General features: G+C 43.4%; 1 protein-coding gene across 5 annotated transcripts in view; it reads left to right on the forward strand.

Annotated features, from left to right (window-relative positions):
- The window catches only part of CHCHD6 (coiled-coil-helix-coiled-coil-helix domain containing 6), a 114162-nt gene that overhangs the window by 72848 nt on the left and 21192 nt on the right, over positions 1–20122 (forward strand). For 4 of the 5 annotated variants that reach the window (XR_015259519.1, XM_086755235.1, XM_086755236.1 and 1 more), the window contains one exon: positions 3171–3306. The exons of the other annotated variant lie outside the window; for it this stretch is intronic. Coding sequence is in view for 3 of the 4 variants with exons in the window: in XM_086755235.1 (XP_086611361.1) it covers positions 3171–3306 (136 nt within the window). In the remaining variant the exon portion in view is untranslated. The remainder of the gene's footprint in view (positions 1–3170; positions 3307–20122) is intronic. 5 annotated transcript variants of the gene reach the window in all.

The following is a 20122-nucleotide window of genomic DNA, read 5'->3' on the forward strand; positions in this document are numbered from 1 at the left end:
TGAAATGTTTACCAAGAGCAGTGTTTTGGAGTGTCCAGAAAATGAATTTTTCTGAAGGTAGGTTAGTGCCAACAGCCTTGAGCTGGACTGAGGCTGGAGGGAGATGGTTGGCAAAGGTCCACCTCCTTTAGAAGTCAGTATGCCATTGCTCTCAACAGAGATGTTCATAGTTAGACACTGCAGGTCTCCATGAGGTTTTTTGTATTTAATTCCTTTTTCTTTCAGATATATATGAGTGAAGCCAGACAACTGTAAGGTACAACTGTGTATAGGGCTGTCATTCCCACTTGTGTGGAAATGCTGTGTCCTGAAGTTAAGAGACCTAATGTGAGCAGGAGGGTGGCATCCCCCTGAGTCAGTCAGGACAGGAGTAGTGGTTGCTGTGCTGGGACGAAAGCTCTTCAAGCGATTGTTCAATTAAGCAGTTCAGATACCCCTTTTCAGTCCAGAACTAGTCTACTGGATGTGGGTGACTTGTGCACTTCTGGACTGGGCAGGGTATGCTTCCTGACGGTGAGCTCGCATTTACTTCTTGTCCCTTCGTTTCACAGATGACGCTGCATCGTGGGGCGCAGTGACAGTTATCTCCTGAGCAGTGCCAACTTCCCACTCCAAAGTTAGATGTTGTTCTCCATGGGATTTAACTGGTTCTGTTGAATTTCCAGTTCACTTGTAAATGCACTAATATATTGGTTTGTGTAATTTGTATTCATAATTACCTTTACCAATTTTGCATTATGTTGATTAGTTTCTCTGAATCTGCTTTCAGAAGCTGATGTGATTGATGTATAACCACAGTTTGAGATGTTATTTTGAAGAAATAAAGGAGAAAATTCTTCTCATGATTCTGGGTCCTTGGTACCCAATGTGTTTTGGGAAGCAGCATGCATGAACACTGATTTAGGTACTCGCTGGGCAATGTGTGCCGTTCTGTGCTGATTGATCCCTTGCCTCTGGTAGGCTTTAGGCAGCAATAATCGCTGGTGGCTTCTTGCTCACCACTGTGTGCGTTTTAAATAGCCCTCTGCGCTGTGGGCTGAGCACCAAGGAGCCTCCTAAAGAAGGGGGCCACAGAGTTTGGACTACTGTCTGAGCCCAGAAATGAGTCCTAGCTTTATATTTACTCTAGACAATGAAGACTGATGCTGTAGGAGAGGCAGTGAAGGAACAGCCAGAAAAAAAAAAAAGGTACAATTCCCATAGCTCTCCATGCTGACAATAGCAACCTCAAGCATTCTTCTAAATATTTCTGATTTTTTTGTGTTTGTTTTACTGTATTGTTCAATTCAGGTGAATACAGACTGTTTTGTGGCTTGCTGTACCTTTTTGCTCTTCCAGCTGTATGCATGAAAATTACAAAATGCCCTTCAGTTTAACGTGGCCGAGTTTAAAAAACCTAATTTTAAAAGTCTTAACTTTTTCAATGAATTGAGGGATTTGGTGGTATTTCCTGACCTGGTATTGTTTGGTATCGTTTCCACAGTCTCACTGATTTGATTAGAGTGATATTAAAGTTAGCGACAAAGCAAAATGCCAACATTATGAGTTTCTGAAGCTCTCCCTGGGTTCTTTTCTATTCCAAAATTTGAAGATTTTTTAGAATATGGATTTTTAGAGGCTTTAAAGGTGATTTGCTATAGAACAGAGAAATTAGAAATGCATACTAGCCTCTAGGGACCATGCATGGAATAAGTTTCTTCTAAAAGATGTAAGGTTAGTGAGGAAGTGGAAAAAGAAGTCTGCATAGTCTTTGGTGGTTTCTCATCAAACCTCAATGTTTTAGAGTGTGCCTGTCACACTGTTACTGATAAACTCTGTCCATGTATGTTGGCAGTAAGACTGCAGAAGTATCATCTGGAGTATCTCAGCCAGACTATTTTGAGGCAACAACCAGGTTGCTGATATGGAAAGGACATTTTCTTTTGGCCTTTCCACTTGCCTTCCTAAGCACCTTACAAAAATGAGCATGATTTGGAAACCCATCTCTGAGCTCTCCAAAAGCTTTTAGAAGATCTTGGTTTAAGATTTCATGTTTCTTAGAAATCTGTTCCACCTGAGAGAATAAGGCATGCCCAGGAGCGGGTCGTGTTTTCTTCCTGCCTGGTTATGGAAGGCCTGTCACTCACCGAGTGCCTCTTGTTACTGTGGGGATGAATACATCACAACATGGCGTTACCGCCTGCCTGTAGCAAAAAGTGCTTTGGGAGAGAGAGGTGCGTTTGATATTTGGGCACAGATCTCTCTAAGCATACTGGGGCAGAAATTGCAAGGAATTAAATGGATTTATGGTTTAGGAGGTGACATCTGAGGACTGCTGCACCTGAGCATATGTTCTCTTGTTCTCTGGCAAAACGTACTACAGCAATTGTGCTGCACATTCCTGCAATTTGTGTCTGCCTGTCTGTGCAGCTGATGACACTGTCATTATTTGTGCCATTGTTGCTGGTATTGTTTTACAAGGACCTTCCCCTTTATTGGTACTGTGGCTGATGATGTGCCATATGTACCCAGGCACATTAGAGGGTAAGAGCATCATCTTTGATTGTTCCTGGGTAGCTGTCAATGCCACTTATGGAGTATGAGTACTAATTGCTTCAGAAATACAAAGAAACAGGTATCTGGTCCTGCTATTATTCCATTTTTTCTAGTTACTAGGAGAACTGCAGCGCTTCCAACCGTGCTGGATTTTTTAAAGTGCTTAAATAGATGAGAATTTAATAGATAGAGGCAGCTTATTCAACAAGTCCGATCAGTTCCTTGTCAGACTGTTACAAGTCTAGCACAGGCCCAGCCAGGATTCTTGAGTTCTGCCAGAAATTTGCTGTGTGAGTTGGGGAAATCATTTAACCTCTTGGAATTGTGGTTTTTTGTTTTGTCTTTGTTTTTTTCCCTGACTGCAGGGGAGAGATGATGTTTTATCTAAAGGTAAAAAAGCCTTCCATACCAATATAGAAAGAACATGTTCCTTCTTTCTGCTAAGTACTCTGGATTTTTCAGCTGAAAGACACTGTTGGTCATTTGACCCACTTCAGTGATTGCTGCTCCCACTGGTTTCTCTATTAGGAGTAGATGGCTCCAACACAAGATTAGTATGTGTGTCACTGGTAAAGTGGTAGTAAGTGGGTGAAAACTTCTCTTCACGCATCTTTCTGTGCTTGTTTTCCCTGCAGGAGGAGGAACACTGATCCTGTCTGTGCAAGCTTGCAGTATGAAATTCTGAAGTGCTACCAAGAAAACAAACATGAAGTGCTCAAATGCTCAGAGCTGGCTAAAGAGTATCAGCGCTGTGTTAGTGCAGCTCAGAAGGTAACAAAAGCCTCCCTGTTGTACTTGCTGGCTTTGCTGTTGCTTTGCATAGTGTTTTCTTCTGGGAAGTGTTTCTGAGAGCTGTGGTATCTGTTAGTCAAATTGCAATGTTCATAGGAGACAGTTTTTCTTTGGGATCTGTTTTCCCACATCCATTCCACATTTCATAGTCATACTGTGGTATGTCCCAGCTTCGCTCCCTTCAGTGGGTCCTGTTACACTGAGCTGCCACCAAAACAGTAGCACTCATGCTCCTAGGTTTCAAAGTCAGTCACAATCATTTTCCCAAGTTTAGCTTTCTTGAACGCTGTAGACTGCAAACAGTAGGCAAATCCATTTTGCCAATGTTGGCAACATTTTGTCCCATTATGGGACTTCTCAATTGGAGGTCTTGCTTCTTTTTGTTCCTGCATAAGGAAAGCTTCTTCACTGGACAAAGCTGCTGCCTCTTTAGAAAATTGCACTCTCCTAAAAGCTGCTTGTCTTGTGGGAGCGGGTGCAAGCTTTATGGCTCTTCATTAAGTGGTGCAGAGCCCTGGTAGGTTCTGTTGATGCCTTAGGACAGTGACTGCGCAGTACCTTGGAAGAATTTCTGGCTGTTGAAACAAGTGAAGAAGAAAGGAAAAATGAAGTGTTTGGACATTACAACTAGGATATGGTCTTGGGAAAAGTGAGTGGTAAGACATAAATTGCTGCTTGGGATGTCAGGAGCATAAAAGATGCTGGTGATGTTTTTTTGTTGTTGGTGGTGGTGGTTTGTGGGTTTTTTTTGCTTTTGTTTTTGTTTGGTTTTTTTTTCCCAAGAGGTAGAAAATTCTCCAGAAGGAGCTGAGACTGTAGTGAGGTGGATTTGGGGAAAAGGATGGAGCCATCTGGGAATAGAAAACTGAGACTCCTCTCATGGGATTACTAATGCAAAGGGTGGGAGAGAAAGGGAGATTTCGTAGAAGCGGTGTTTCTCTGTCGCATTAGCATTGTGAGGGGAAGCTGTATGCCTGATTTAAGTATAACATGAAACAAGCTGCCAGCCGGCTCCCAGAAGAAGCCCAACAGAAGGAGATGGGAAAATTGTCAGGATATATTAGACCAAATGTTGTTGCTAGTCCTAGTGGAATTTTTTTCCTTCCTGTTTACAAAGAAGGTCTTTGTATGTCTGCAAATCAGCAAGGTTAAAGCTGCCAGGGAAAGGGCTTTTCTCTGATATCTTTAAAGTCCCCAGCTCCCAAAACGTGTGGTTTCTTTTTCTTTCTCAGCTTTAAAGTAAAGCGGTGCCTGTGCTGCTGCTGCACAATCCGTGCCCTCTGTTGCTGTGCGCAGAGCGATGGCACATCTATTGCCAGCCTCCGATACCTGATGCTTCCTCCTTGCCTCCTGTAAATCAGGCTTGTAGCCTTTTCAGTGGAGTATATCTTTAGCAAATGCATTTACCAATACATCTTTATTGCATGCAGTTGCAGGCGGAATGTGATTACCAAAGAAGACAGATTGCATTAAACTTCAGCATATTTGCAAGCTGCGGCTCCAACCTGCCTGAGAAAGGGGCTGGGACGCTGCCAGCCCTTAGCCCCAGCCCGACGTTATTAAAGAGTAAATTGGAAGCTAAATGACTGGTAACAGCAGAGGGCAGTGAAAGATCCTATTAACTTGGATCTTTTTGGATTTATATAGTGATGGGGGGTTTTTGGTAGGTTCTCTTTATAAACCAAAAATTGGGGGTCGTCTTGGTTCCCAGAGTGCTCAGTGAACTTTTTTTCCCCAGTGTTATAGAAACCTCCTGGAAGGAGCAGTGTATAGGACATAAATTTGCTGTGGATGATGACAATGTGGCAGAAAATCTCCTTGCTGTGTTTTAAGAAGGGGTGAGAGAGACTAAGGAATAGATAACAAAACCTTACAGCTAGATTATAGGCACTAGAGGGTTCTGCAAGTACAAATTCAAGTGAAACTTGTTTAAAGCAGTACATCTTCTGTAGTTTCCTTTGTCCCGGGACAGCTCAAGCCCTGACAATTTGCCTCACTGCTCTTCTGGAGTCCTCTGACTCCTGAGATATATGTAGCAATCGCAAGCTGTTGTGTTTTTTCATGAAGGCTAAAACTCCCTCCTCCCTTCCCCTTTTAAGCTGTTATTTTTCTTTGAGTTTAAATTAGCATCTTCTACCAAATGGCTTTGTCTCACGCATTCCTCATTCAGGAAATTCAGGTTGGAGGAACGTGGGAAAGAGAGGCCAGAATCTCTTGATTCCTTGGGTGGTTTTCTTCCCTTTTTTTTTTTTTTTTTTTTTTTTTTTTCTTTTTGACACAATTTGTTTTCCAGTACAGGAGGCTGTTGTAATCAAAGCTGGATGTGACTTCAGCTCACTTGCACACTGGTGATTTGTTCTTCTGCTTTTTACTAAAGATTTTATAAGGCTTGGTGAATATTCTTTAATGAAGCATCTGGTTCTCTGCAAGTTCTTTTTGATGGCTGGTAAAAATGTCTCCAGGGCATGGTATACATTAGACTCAGAGAAAGCAAGCTCTAGATTTCTAGACTGAAAATTACAGTGGATGAGAGTAATTCTTCACATCTTCCCCCTTACTGTGTGTGTTTGAGACTGTTCCTTTGGGCACCCATTTCCCTTTGCCTATTGCTGTGCACATCTCTGAGCTGGGAGCTGAGGTACACCCTCAGATACTTCTGCCCCGTGGACAAATGGATCAGGTAAGCATTTAATGAGTTTTGAAATTTATTTTCTGCTCATTTCCTGTGCAGGCCCTCTTATGGAACAGGTTACTGTATTGCAGTGCATGGTAGGGCTATAACTGACATTACCTGTTTGTATGTTTTCTGGCTATCAAGGCTTCTTCTGAGGTCAAGGGAGAGAAACAGGCACCATTAGAGCATGGCACATCTGATTCTGAAATAGGTCAGCTGAATTGCCATCCACAAGGGAGTATTTCTCTGCCTCTGGGGAGGCGCGTCCAGACCATGGATTCCAAAATTAATGCCTGCAGTGGGGTGTTCAGTTATGGGAGCAGCATCCTGCTCTGATTGTCCACCTTTGTAGCTAGTGTGCTCTCAACTTGCCCTCCCTAGCCTGCTCACTGACTTTGCCATTTATACCATCCTGAACGTTAAGTTTTGGTTGCGTCGCCATTGGCTCGCTGCAGCGGCATCAGCCCACTTAGGCTCTGGGTTGCTTGCTGCGTCCTGTGCTCTGCTTATGTGGAAGCTCTCTGGCTTTGCAGTATATTACTGTGATGTCTCCTGTTTAATTTAAGAGTGTTTTATCTTTTCTGGTGGTCTGTTTTCATGGCTCTGCAGAACTTCAGCTACAGCATAAAAATTGCTGACTTTAAATCTAATAAAAGCTGGGATAATGGGACAGCTGTGGGAGGGGCAGTTCCCATTGTGTCTTTTAAAATTGCCTGTAGTTTATTGACCGCAAGTTTCACCAAGAGCTACTGCTGCCGTTACATAATGAGAATTGAAAATTGCTGCTGCTGTTTCCCCAAGGTTTTATCTCGTGCCAATGAGAAGAGGGTGTGGAGGGAAAAGAAGAGTGGGCACTGGGAATCTGCGTAATTTCTTACTTTGAGTCCAGGTGGAAGGGAAAAAACAAATGATTTTATTTTTTAAGTATGAGTCCTATTACTGACTTGCTTCCCTCTTCCTGCCAATATGCACTCACATGCAAGCTTTTCAGAATATTTGTGAGCCATTCTGCTTCCTTTATGTCCTGTTCATACCAGTAGGCAAATCTGGATTTCCATCGAATTTTAGTTGGTTAATTTGTTATGTAATTGGTGGTTATGCCAGGGAATCTCTGACCAGCTGCCACTTGAAAAATGCAGCCTCTGGTGACCGTATATTAATGTGACTTGAGATTTCAAACAGAATGTGCTTCTTGTGACTGCGTGCAGAAAAATGTCTGTTAGGAAAGAGCATGTATCCCTTTCTTTCCAAGTGTTTTCTTACTGTCTCTATGTGCTTGTCTTTCACAGAAGGACCAAGGTGAAATTTTTGTGCTCTAGCTCCTGGCCAAACCAGACTATAAAGAGCTGCACACTGACACGTGTATTCCCTTGTCGGTAGGAGCTGTGTACATTGAGCTAGGAGCCATTCATAATTCCGCACTCTTTCTCCATACTTTGCGTCCAGCTTCTCACGAGTCTGCTTTTCATAACAGACAAAGGTAAACCTACTTCTATCGAGGCTTTGGGGCTTGTCTATGGAAGGAAATTGCAATGCAATAAACTGGTGAGTGAGTTTATGATACAGCAGCTTCTCTGTATGTGAACATTCTGGGTTTGTAATGGAAGCGCGGGGAAAATTCACACTCGTTTAGGGTGAGTCACTCTGCTGTGCAAACAAGCCCTTGCAAAACACTGATTGACTGAATTTCGGTGGAGGTAGACTGTTAACATAACCTTGAGCCAACTGCATTCTCCTTTGCTCTTGACTGTAATAAAGAGGAATGTGGTCAATTTAGTGTGCCTGCTTTTCCAAAGGACCCCTGTGGAAGCCCAGTTTCCGTTTGGCGCACGCAGCAGGGCGTTGCAACTCTGCTCAAAGTTTGTCTCCAATCTGTGGGCAATGGCCTGCATTGCTGAGAAGATGCTGCAGGTAGTTGTGCAGTGTCCCGTCCCGATGGAGTCGTTTCACTCAAGTATTTTGGATCCTGCTGAAGCGTGGCCTGCTAGGAGCTGATGTTTCCACAACCTGAAAATCTCTGCTTAAGAGAAACAGCCTTGGGATGCGTTGGATCCCATGGGCTGCACTGCAGGTATTGCTGATCATTCTGGATCATTAGGCTCTTGTTAAAGAGATGTTTCCATTCTGATGGATTGCAAAATGCTTTCTAGATGGTTTGTGTACTTATTGGGATGGAGGCTAGCAGTCGGTGTGTGGGGGCAAAAAGTTTTGGCTAGGTATAGTGAGGTCCATACCTGTGCTTGAGAAATGCCAGAATTTCTCCTCCCCTGGGATTCTGCAGAGGTAGATCTTAGCTGATGAAGGCTCGTGGGGGAGATATAAATGTCACACGGGATGCTACTTGAAATGCAATATATCTAACTTGGAAGGCTTTAGGGCTGTTTGAGCTTTCTGAAATTCAGCTTTGTCGTTCCAGATAAATCTGTGTGTTTCATATCTGGAGGATGATATGCCCAGCCATCCTCAGCCCTCCTTTCATCGTTAGGTCCTTGCTCAAAGCAAACATATCTGTGTAGTGTTTTTCTTGCTTTCTTCTCTATAAAGTCAATTCTCTTTTTCAAATCTTTCTCTCTTCTGATCTTTATTTATGCAAATGCTGTGGTGATAACGCTGTCGGAAGAGTTCATGACTCAATAAATGGCCCCCACAAGGGAGTTGGTGGAGAGGCTGGAGCTGCAGGCAGCTGCTGTTTGTTTAGTCGTAAACACGGAGGAGAGCAGCAGTGGATTAACTGTACCCAAGCACACCATGACCTGTTGTTTGCAAAGGTGAAAGGGATCCATATTTGGCTTCTAATTATAAAGGATGGAAACAGTTATTGTTTTGATTTTTTTAAGGCAGCAGTTCTTTGTTCTGGTGAGTCTTGGGTCTCTACACAACACTTCATATCCTCGAGAGTTCATCAGTGGTAAACTAAAAATATAAAGCTGCCGGAAAGGACATAAACCGCCATTTTAATATATGAGATGTGTCCCAGAGTAAAATGCTGGCCTACTTAAAATGGAGATGGCTGCTGCCTGCACCCGGTATTTATGAAACTGGAGGCATAAGTTCTTCACTTGCTCTGTATCTCGGCGCTTCACGAAGCCCTGATGTTCCCCACAGCCTGGTGTGTCGTCAGCGCTTATTAACCCATGCGAACAAGTCTGCTGTTTGCAGTCCACATAAAACCGAAACATGTCACCTCCTGGAGTTTGTAGTTTTTGAAGAAAATGAGCATAAATAAGCTTAAAACTTTTCTGCTCACTTGTCTGTGCTTCAAGGCTCCTCATCCAGATATACATAGTCGATACCCTGCATCTACTTTTCCTCTCAAATTCTTGTATCTGTTCCCTGTTCTGGAAGGAGGACTTCTGACCCCATTTCTCTTCTCAAAAACAAACTGTTGTCTAACAGTTCAATGTGCAGTCTGTGCATTTATTTTTGGTTTTCTGGTTCTTGTTTGTTTGGTTTTTGACATTGTTACAGTGAGGCAGAATTGCCTTCGGGTCTAATTTCTCACTTGATGGTTCTGATCTCAGATATACTTACAGGTAAAGTTAATCTAAAGATGCGTATTTCACAGATGGTTTTGAAGGCAACTTTGTTAAAAGATGAGAAGTCGTCAGAATACCATTACAATTTCTGAAGTTGAACTCTTTGGTATTTTGTTACTTCTAAAATGTGGTTTGTGCTGCAGTTGCTCTTGTTGTAAAACTTGGTTTGCCTGAACCTGTTTAAAAGCAGCCTAAAAATGTTTCTATAATAAAAATACTGCAAGAGCTAGCCAGTCAGGAACAAGAAGTCATGGCTGATTTGATGCTGTGATGCGGTAGGTGAATCTGAAAAGGCTCATTTGAATTTGGGTATCAAAATGTGAAGCAAACTAGGGCCAAGCACTATCAGGAAAGGAATATGTTTGCGATGTATTGTTTTTTTTCTCTCTCTCTTTTAAAAAATATTTATATTTTGGCTTAAATGAATGAGACCTACTTGGATCTACTGTATCTAACAGGTTTCTCTAGTTCTGTGCTCCCTGTATAGCGTGTTAGGCAGTGTTTTCCTGAGAACTGTAGGCTGTATTCAGCTGGGTTTGTCTAGTATGGGAAGTAGTTGCTCGAGGGTGAGAGTGTTGTGATACATCATGCTGTTTTAATGCCAGATTTTTTTCACAAAAGATTTGTAGCACTGTGTTGGCAAGTTGGAAGTGGAAATTCTTACTCAAATTAATTCTAGGAGATTGATGACCAAGCAGTCTTGGACAGAAAGATGTTGATTTCCAATTTTTAAACTATATGTTTTGCTGCTGAAGTTAGATTGAAACAGATCCACAAGAATTGCTGTCAATAGCAGCTGCTGGTTAGAAGCACAAGGTCAGTGGTCAAATGCCTTCAGACTCCCAAGAAGTTCCAAAATAGCCCTGACTTCCATAACTTCTGTGCTAATGTTAGATCCATTCTCTGACAACTTGGCTGTAACTTGGGAAATTACATCAGTGATGCCAAAGTCTTCATGACAAACTGGAGAAACCAAAGATTTGTTATGCTCCTTGTTGGTTGTTCTGCACAGGGTGGTTTCCTGCTACATGCAGTTTGTTGTTTCCACACGCCATCCATCAGCTGTTTCTGTTAGCAGGTCTTGGGGCTGAATACCTTGAGGGCTAATAGGATTTAAAACCAGCTGAATGTGTCTGTGTAGATAGCATGTTCAGGAGTTATTCTGGTGGCATTGGTCCCAATCCAGCGGAAGAGTTGCTACCAAGCAAGCAAGACTGCTGTAAGTAGCCCTTCTTTGCTGTGCCAGAGATAACTTGGGAAGTTAACGAATGATGGACGAGCCCTTCCTTTCTCATCAGAGCTATGGCATGTTGGAGGAGAAAGCTTGCGGAAGTTGCCCTGATGCTGCTTGCTAGGGTTTGTTCTCTCCACAGAGCCTCTCTGTCCAAGACTGTGGAGCATTCATCTGTTACAAAATCTAAACTTTGTGGGGAGATTTCTTTCTGCATCATGCCTGCATTGTTTGTGGTTTTCACGCCTCTGTGGCACTGTCTGTCTGCCCAACAGGCCTGCTTGTGTGGAGATATTTCCTAGCATACTTGTGGTGCTTCCAAAGCAATTTAAAGTTATCAGTCCTAGCCAGACCTTCTCAAGCCAGGTTAAGTAGCCTTCCTGGACACCAGTGCTTCAAATATAGAACAAGACGTGTTGAAGACAGCATGTGACAGTGATCTGAATATAGTGCTGGAGTTAGCTCTGCTGCTGATGCTTTCGTCTGCTAGCAATAAACTTTCTTTTGGTTTTAACATTTTTTTTTTGTTAGAGACCTTTGTTTGGGGCCTTTAAGAGTTGGTGAAAGGCTCTTAAAGACCTCTGCATTCAAAAAAGCTGTCCAGAAAGCCAACATTTGTTATAATTAGTTTGTCACCTTTGTAATGTGAGGGAAGCAGGTAGCGGAGCCTTGAGTTGGGATGGTGATGCAATGGCTCGTGTATCTTGTTTCTGAAGTTGGAAAAGTGTGCTGCCTGAAAGTATATCCAGAAATGCAGGCAGAATTATTTTGACAATGTGTTCACTCTTTGTCCCTGCTGAATGCCTGTTTGTCCTGTATAAATGGATTTCAGGATCAGCCAACCTCCAGCTTGGAATTAGTCTAATAAGGTATGGTTGGTAGAGTTTAAAGGTCATTTTACAAGCAGCTGGTTCCCTGCATATATTAGGGGGAATAATTTTAAAAATAATGCTATTGGAAAGCTGTTGATTTAACTTTTCAAATATCTGTACCCTGTAAAATCTCAGCTCTTCTGCCTCTGTCCTTCAAGCTCTCTGCTTGCCCTCTGCCTGCTTATCTTTCTGTCCCTTCTGATTACCTCTACCCATCTGCCTCTGCACTCTCTCCTGCTCGGTTTCTCAGCCTGCATTTGCTGCTCACAAGGGACCGGGTTTATTTTTCTAAGCAGCTGGTCTGTTGGGTTACTTCATTGATCTGTGTAACGGAAAGCTAAGGGTTACTTGGTTCAGTCTATTAGTAAAGCATTATTACGCTGTTCTTTTATTGGGGTACTGGGAGCTCTGGACAATCACCACTGCATCTGAAGTATTTTTGTGTCTTTGCAGGTACCTAGTTCCCTTCTCAGAATGAATTTAACATTGGTTAAGGAAGATAATGAGATTTGTTTATTTTTTTTCCCTCCTGAACAAATTGAAGTGCACACAGTGATCATTCCAGCTTCCTCTGTGGAGTGTGTACTTCAGTCCTGACCCAAGTGTTTCATATGGAAATGGAGAATGTTTTTCTTCATTTACCTGTTCTCTGGATTCCTCTTTGCATTTGCTGGTGAAGGTGATTTCAAGTGTTCTGATGATTTATATGCTGTGGACACCGTCTTAAAAGCTGCAGGCAGCACCCACTTACCCAGGTCATGCAAGCCTTTGGCAGGTGGCAGTGTCCTTCTGCCGGCTCTGAGCTTGTACCTTCCCGTTACAGTCGCTTGCACTGTACAAACTCCTGGATCTTCAGATCTCCTTTCTGCTTGTTTGAAGTTTCATTCACAATATATATCCTCAGGAAATCAGATAACCGAACAAAAAGCAAGCTTAAAAATTTGTGAGCTGATAGCAGCTGCAACATTTTTTCCCCTTTCATTCAGACCAGACTGCTGTAAAACTTTTACATTTGTCTTATTTTCTGAATGATATTTCCTACTCGTGATTTGCAGTTGTTCTGAGTTTATTCTCTTTAGTACTGTGCAGAGCCCCAGCCCAGCTACTTAAGCAATTAAATTTCTGTCTAGGACATACATTTCTTCTGTAGATGTTGTATTAACAGCACCTTCTTTCTGTTCTTGTGGTTTTTCTATGTAGCGATCTCTTGACTATCACGGAAATAGGTAAGTGACACTGGACTGAACTGGTTTGTGGGTGCTGTGTGGCTGCCTGTTGGGCGTCAGACAGGCAGTGCCCAGCTACTGATGAGTCTCTGCACTGCAGCTCTTTAAAAGACACTTTTCTTCAAGAGTCCCTTTGCTGATAGGACTGTAGGCCTTTGAATCAAGGATTAAAACGATGGTTGGCAAAGTGATTATGTGCATGCTTCAGGAGCAGAGAGAGGCTCAGAAGAAAAGTATAAGTAAACACACCTTTGTGGTACAAACTTCAGCAAGGACTGTGTGACTTAGAGGAGTATATTGGCATAAGATTAAAAAAATCAGAAAGTGTCTAAATATCAAAGAATTGAGGTTTTTGTCTTCTAGGTGAGGCAGCAGGGCAAGTAATATACTCTGTTTCAGTTATGTACTTGATAACTTTATGAAAGAAGTTCTTTGACAGAACAGAAGAATTTCAGGTTGTAGATATGATATGGAGACTTGTTGATCTCTGCAAAGGAACTGGAAGGAGACTGAATTACTGTTTGTTTGCCCCATCTCAATGCCATCTTAATTCCATGTTTGAGCACTTCTGATGCAAAATGTGTACTTCTTTTGAGGCACTGGCTGCAGCTAAACACAGTATGTTGGTAAATTGTATGGGTACTTCTAATGACCCTCTGGGCTCTCTGACACACGACTACTGCGTCTTCTCGTGGATTCAGGTGTCCACCAATTTCTGAGTTTGAACACAAGAGCTTCCCTCAGACCTTATCAGCAGGAACAGTTCAGAGCTTTTGTCTTCAGTAGTGCTGAAGGTGGCCTACTTCGGATTATCATCTTTAACAAGCTCTATATTTCTGGGTGCTAGGATGCTGGAAATACTGTTTAACTTCCTGTGGCACATCAGAGTTGTATTTTGTCTTTTAGTACCAAGCCTAAGTGCATTCAGGAGTATTTTGAGGCTCAGGAAATCAAGTCTTGTAGAAGTAGACAGCCATTGAAAAATATATTGAATGCTGTGATCTAGGTAGGGTTCTTCCCAGCTGTATGTATGTTGAGCTGACATGATGAGGGCACTGTGATAGGGCTGGAGTGCACTGGGAAAGTTTTTGTGGAGAGCCTGTTCTATGCTAGTGACCACCCTATTGTTCTGCCAGACCCAACCTTGAAGGATCTGTACAGACTCCAGATTGACCTCTCAGGAGCAGAAGCAGATTCATTGCTGAGGACAGACAGAGTGTAATGTTCTAATGAATTCCTCTCTTTCCAGCCTTTACCAAATGTCTGAGGCACATGGGATGCCACTTTGTTCACGAAGAGCAAGCGCTTTGGAAGCTATTAAACATGAAAGTCATACTTTGTTCTAGTTTGTGCTTTTGCAGGGGGTATGGGCACACAAAGCTGTGGCATGAACTTGAGACAACAGAATGCTCTCAAGTTCCTTATTTAATCCAGTATTGGATGAATGCTGGTGGAGATGAGCAAGAGGATGGTTGTTGCACCCAGGCTGTGTGAGAGTTCCTAGTGCCTTCTTGTTTTGCTGAGTCTTGACATTGACTGTAGTAGAGCCCCATAGTATGCAGGAAAGTCTCTCTCCTGTCACGCAGGTATATTAGCAGGTTGCTTGCACTGATGGATTAGAGCCAGGCTGTGCTCAGTAAATGGGGATAAATAATAAAAGGTGAGATTGTGTGCAGTGATCCTAGAGCTCCTTTCCCCAGCTGCCGCCTCGTGTCTTTTGCTGGGAACCTTTGCACAGGCAAACAGCTTTGCTTGAGAGAATAGGCTATGCACTGTTTTCTGACGTAGCCAAAGGTGGCTGACACAAAGCCAAAGGAGAGCGGCTCTCTCAGGGACTGAAATGTCAACAAAGATATGTTGTACTGCCTTACAGGGCCCTGGCTTACTTTTGTATAAAAACTGAACAGATGTTGGAAGGTCAGAAGCGTTGCTGTATACAGAGCAGCCCCTGGAGAACAGGGCAGAGCCTGCTCAGGTGCCACGGGTAACACTGCTCTGGGTTTAATGTGCCAGCACTTCCGCTAAATGTATGGCTCCCCCCGCCGTGTCGGCAGTTTTACCCTGGTTAAGGACACAGGACTTGTGTAACCATGTTATGCATCTGTGAGCGTGGTTTCTGTCCCAGCCTGCGCTTCCTCTGAACCTGCTGGCGAGTTGTGGTGATGTTCTTCAGAAGGCACAAAGGCTCTGAAGTAATAAGTTCCTGTATATCTTGTGAAAGCAGGCAATTAGGTGGAGGGAAGGGACCCCAGCGGTGCTTGTATGGGGTGGAATGATATTGACTCCCCCTTTATTAGACATCAGTTTGGTCACAGAGGAACTTAACTGCAAGACACGAATCTGGAGGAATCCAAGTGAACTTCAGTTCTACTGCTCGTGAAACTGCTCATTTCCACTTGAGGACTCTGACTTGCCTAAATATTTGAGGGGCTGACTTGTGCTTATTGGTGTAATGGGCTTTATTGGAGAGACTCAACAAGGGTGGCACTGCAGGAACGGAGGAAAGAGAGCAGCCTTTTCTTTAGGGATTGTACTTTGGAATATGCCTTCTCTGTCCAAGTGTCAGTTTCCTTCTTTGCTTTTGAGAAATGGAAGCAAACCCCTTGTTGCAAGAGAGGGCTATGGAGAGGGCCCAGTTTTCAGAAGTTAATAGCCGGATCCTTTAATGCATGTTCTCTTATTTAAGATGAGGTAAAAGATACGATATTAGGTATAAGCAACCTGGAAAAAGAAAAGAGCTCATAGATTTAAGGTAGCTTGTAGTCTTGCTTCCTGCATCTCTTTTTGTGATGTTCAGTCAAATGTTTCGTGCTTGGGAAGCCTGAACTCTGGGGACCAGAGCAACTGCTGATCCTTGCTGGCCTCAGCACCTTCTCCTGCGGCTCAGCAGGCAGTGGGCGGTTCCTCGGTAGCTTGGTTTTGCTGCTGTGTGTTCAGGCAGGGCAGTGGTTGAGATGGGGGAAGAGGAAGCTTTGCGATGTTGCCCTCCTGTGTCCAAGGACCAGTGCGACAGACAACGGTGTTTGAGTGGAATAGCCCAAGATCTGTCAGCTCACGGGTGGGTACTCAGTGTGGTTGTTGGCTGTGACGTGGGTGGCTGTTGTCTCTAGCAGTCCTTGTTCAGAGCTTGGTTACAGGGTCAGTGACTTTTGACCATCTTTTTCAGTCCCTGCTGGTCACCCTTATCCATCTATCATTAAGCCAACTGTGGCATGACTGACTGGAGCTTATTCCAAAGCTTAATGGGAGCAGGGCGTAGTAGTTGTGGGGTGTGGCCATTGAGGAATTGGTCGTGTCAGTAGGTCCGCACGTGAGCATCGGACAGTATAGCAGGGGACGGTATTTGTAAAGTTTTCACAGACCCTGTGAGCACATTGCTGGGCTTTGAAGCGTGGTTTCCTCTGTGCTCTGCTTTTCCAAAAAATCTTTAGGCATGATCCGTCAAGGAGTGTGAAATATATTCAAAATCCCACTGCTGCCTTTTTCTCACAGTCAGCAGGGCTGTGCTTTCTTCTCTGGTGTGGAGCTGTTTGCTGTTGAGAATAAGCAGTCTCTTTTCTTGTGATTCCTTACCTCTCTTTGGGACATGATGCCATCAAGAAAACCAGCTGTTCCAATCCGAGAGTCAGCCTCTGCCTTCATGCTCTCTTGTCAATTGTGTTGAATCAATGAGGTGTTGCGATACTGTAGAGAGAAGGGGGACGTGAAGAAATGAAGAGTGAGATCACACAGCAGGAATATATAGAAGAGGATTCATACTCTGTCACATAGTTCACAGTGGCTGTGTCTGAAACCAGATCTGCTATATGAACAGAAATCCCCTCATGGAAACCTGAATCTCAGATCCGAATCCTTGCTTCACTGAGTTGTGGGATCTGAGAGTTCCCACATGGAGAAGAGAGCTAGCTAATCTGAGCATCTAGGGAGACCTGACAGCAAGTCCTGGCTGCTCCTCCTGGGAAGTTAGTGGCTTTGATAGCTGTTATGGAAAAAAAAAATGATTTAAAGGAGACAAGTAAGGGAGATAGTCCCTGGATGCCAGCTGTAGCTGAGGGATGATGTTCAAAATATTATTTTTGTCCTGCAAAACAGTTCTGACACTCTTAATATCTTGAACCGCTGTCTCAAACCTTTGTCAATGTGGGCTTTTTGCCTGTGACTCTTGGATTCAATGCCATCTCTGTTCAGCCAAGAAAACTGCCAGGTTGTGCTTGGACTTTGGTTCCAGCTGTTCAGTGCAAAAAGCTTTCATTGCTGCTATAAAAAGCTTTTCTTAAGGGACAACATAAAGCAGTAGGAGTGTTGTGGTGCTTGAAGGCATCTTCCCTTGAGAAGTCTTCCAAAGCACAGCAGTCTAGTACACTGTCATGTGCATAAAAGGTTATAAGGATTGTGCATTAATCTGTAGCTGCTTGCAATTAATCTCCCCAGCAGGTTTGGATCTAACTGGTATTTGGACCCACCAGCCAGGTGTGTAAGGGAATTTCTTCAGTGGCTCTGAACTGCTCCACAAGCCTCTAGGCTGTAACTGCACCTGCTCTTCCTCGTGATCCTTTGTTCTTGTTCCATCTTTGTTCGTGCTTATTTCTGTGTTGGTACTTTCTTTGACTTCATCAGTTTTGATTTGTACTTGACCATGGTAGCTGGTCCATCCTGACAGCAGGGTGGTAAGTTCACATCGTACTGCGTGTTTCACTGCAGTCAAGCTTGCATTCTTCCTGATAACTGCCTCAGAATCAACAATTGGAAGCATTTCGTGATCTTGGCACAAATTTCTCAAGTGCCACTGAAATTTTGATGAGCTTCTGGAATTGTGTTGTAGAGCTGTAAGAACCTGTCCTTCTGATTTCTGACTTGGCAATTCTTATTTGCAAGTTTAGTTTTAGGTATGCACTTGATTATATCTCTGTCTCTCTTTTTTTTTTCTTTTTTTTTTTTTTTTGAACGTAGACCAACAATGTCTTAAGGTTTTAAAAATTATTTCCCTGAGGTTAACTACCTGGAATCCTTGTCTTAAGTTTAAAACCACCAGAAGCTTGACAACACTATTGGGTAGGATCTAGAAATGTGCAGCATTGGGGAATCCCTGTTTTGACCCACTGGCACCAAAATCAAGTGCTGTGTAGCACTGCCAAGTTATTTTCTCCATGGTGTTCTTGGGTTTTTTTTTTTTATTTTGTTGTGTAGTGTGCTGAGTTCAAAATTTGTTAGGAATGCCATGCTAGCACTGAGGTGGGTCTCTGCTAGGTCAGGACAGCGCGTAGCAGATGTTTGAGCTGTATGCAGGGGTAGGTTGTTCTAGGGCTCTTCTGTGATGTTCTGTGGTTGAAACAAACTGCAGGCATTCATGTATATTCTAAACTGTGTGTGTTACTCGATGATATCGCTATGAGTGAGTGATATCCTCCTCACCACCTAGTATAAGCATTTCTGGTTACCTGTAGGATTTTTCCTGTGGTATGTACAGGCGAGCTCGACATATGCTATTGCCTATTTTTGCTTCCTCCTCCTTCTGTATCTTTATTTACTCACCTCTTTCAGAGTCTGGGCTCAAATTTTTCCTTTCCCTTTCCCTCTGTCTTCATTTTTTCACCTGCTTCCTTCCAGTGTCTCTGCATGCTCTCCCTCCCTCCCTTCCTCCTCTCCTCTCCTCTGTCCCCTTCGTTTGCATTCTTTTCATTTTAAAATCTGTATTGGAGCTGACACCAGGCTGCTTGTTCCCTGCAGCACTGAACTGCTGGTTTGGAAAGGGGAGGCTGCAGTTCCCTCGGGGGGCAAGGCAGAGTTCAGTGTCTGTCTTATTTTTAAATATGCATCTGAACATGGCTGATCAGAGGGGCAATGAAGTCTTGGGTTCTGGGTACTGGAAGCTCTTAAGGATGTAGAGTAATCCCCTGCATCCCCCTGTGCTCCTCACTGAACATGAAAGCTGCTTGACTCCAGGAAACACAGGTAAGATTGAGACTCTGTGGAAGGAGGGTAGAAAGGTATGGGTGCTTGTGTAAGCCTCACACCTTTTTCTGCTTCAGCTTCTTTCTTCTCCTGTCAGATTTACACACTTTTTTTAACCCTGAAGGATCCCAAAGTACATCACCTAACTACACATCAACCATGCAGGATGCTGTTTGCCTTGGGCAAATAAAAGACTGGTGACTGATCGTCATGCTGGTTTGGTGAGGGGACAAGCTGGGATATCCCAGTTCCACGTTGTCGTCACAACCAGTGCCATGACAAGGTATCAGAGATGGATTTGCAGGTTTCCCAGTATGAGTAGCAGCTCTGTTAAGGCAGGTTACGTGCCCAGCTGGATGGTTTTGCTGTGCAAGTCTAGCTGCTGGCATCTGTTCAGGAAGCACAGGGATGTAGTCACGTAAAGGGCAAAAAAAAGGCAGGTGCTTTCCGGTCCAACGGCTCTTGCCAGCAGATTAGGATCGGAAGTGAAGGAGAGCATATTGAATAAAAGCTGCAGTCAGAATTTTAGTTTAGACCAAATATACCTAGTTTGGCAGACTACCAGGGTCCTGATTCTTGCAAAAATATGTCACAGAGTCCCTCAGGGAAGGTCAAGACCTCTACTGGAAACTTTGTTACTTTCTGTGTTACTTTCTGTTCACAGGTTACCTTGGTTTGGCATAGCCACAGGGTAAGAACTACTCCTTTCTGCAACATGTTGGACATTTCAGATCCTTAAAGTGGTCAAACCTGGTCTGTGTAGCTGGTGGTCAAGGTAGTTGCAGCAAGTGTGGGGGAGGCTACAGGCTCATTCTCTTCATATTTTCTTTTAGTATCATTGACTAATGAGCAACCTAACCCATCAGAGGAGATACCTGGCAGTATCAGGACTCAATACCAGAGTCAACTGGAGAAGTACAATGACTGTGTTCAGAGTAGGTTGAAGTAGGCTTTATTCCGGAGAGAGAGGAAACCTGCAGATTGAGGAAGCTACATCTTAGTTCTTCAGAAATGCTCTAACAGTGCTGGAATAACAAATCCTTTTGGTTGGAGAAAAAGTCCTCTTGTAGGAGCATCTCAGTGTTTATGCTGTTTAACTTCTTTCTTTGACTTAAAGAAAAAAGTAGTAGTTAAGACTTGCCAATTGGAGACTGTTGAAATGATATGTGTGAATGATATAAGAATTGACTGCTGGGGTGGATGAGTTTGGCCTTCTGTTCTGATTCTGCCTTTTTTTGCCAAAGGATCCATGGTTTTGGACTCTGAGGTGTGTTCAGTTGCTATCCTTGTAACAGTTTGCTCAG

The sequence above is a fragment of the Chlamydotis macqueenii genome, chromosome 10, assembly GCF_036417535.1.
Source record: "Chlamydotis macqueenii isolate bChlMac1 chromosome 10, bChlMac1.mat, whole genome shotgun sequence".
Classification (NCBI taxonomy): domain Eukaryota; kingdom Metazoa; phylum Chordata; class Aves; order Otidiformes; family Otididae; genus Chlamydotis; species Chlamydotis macqueenii.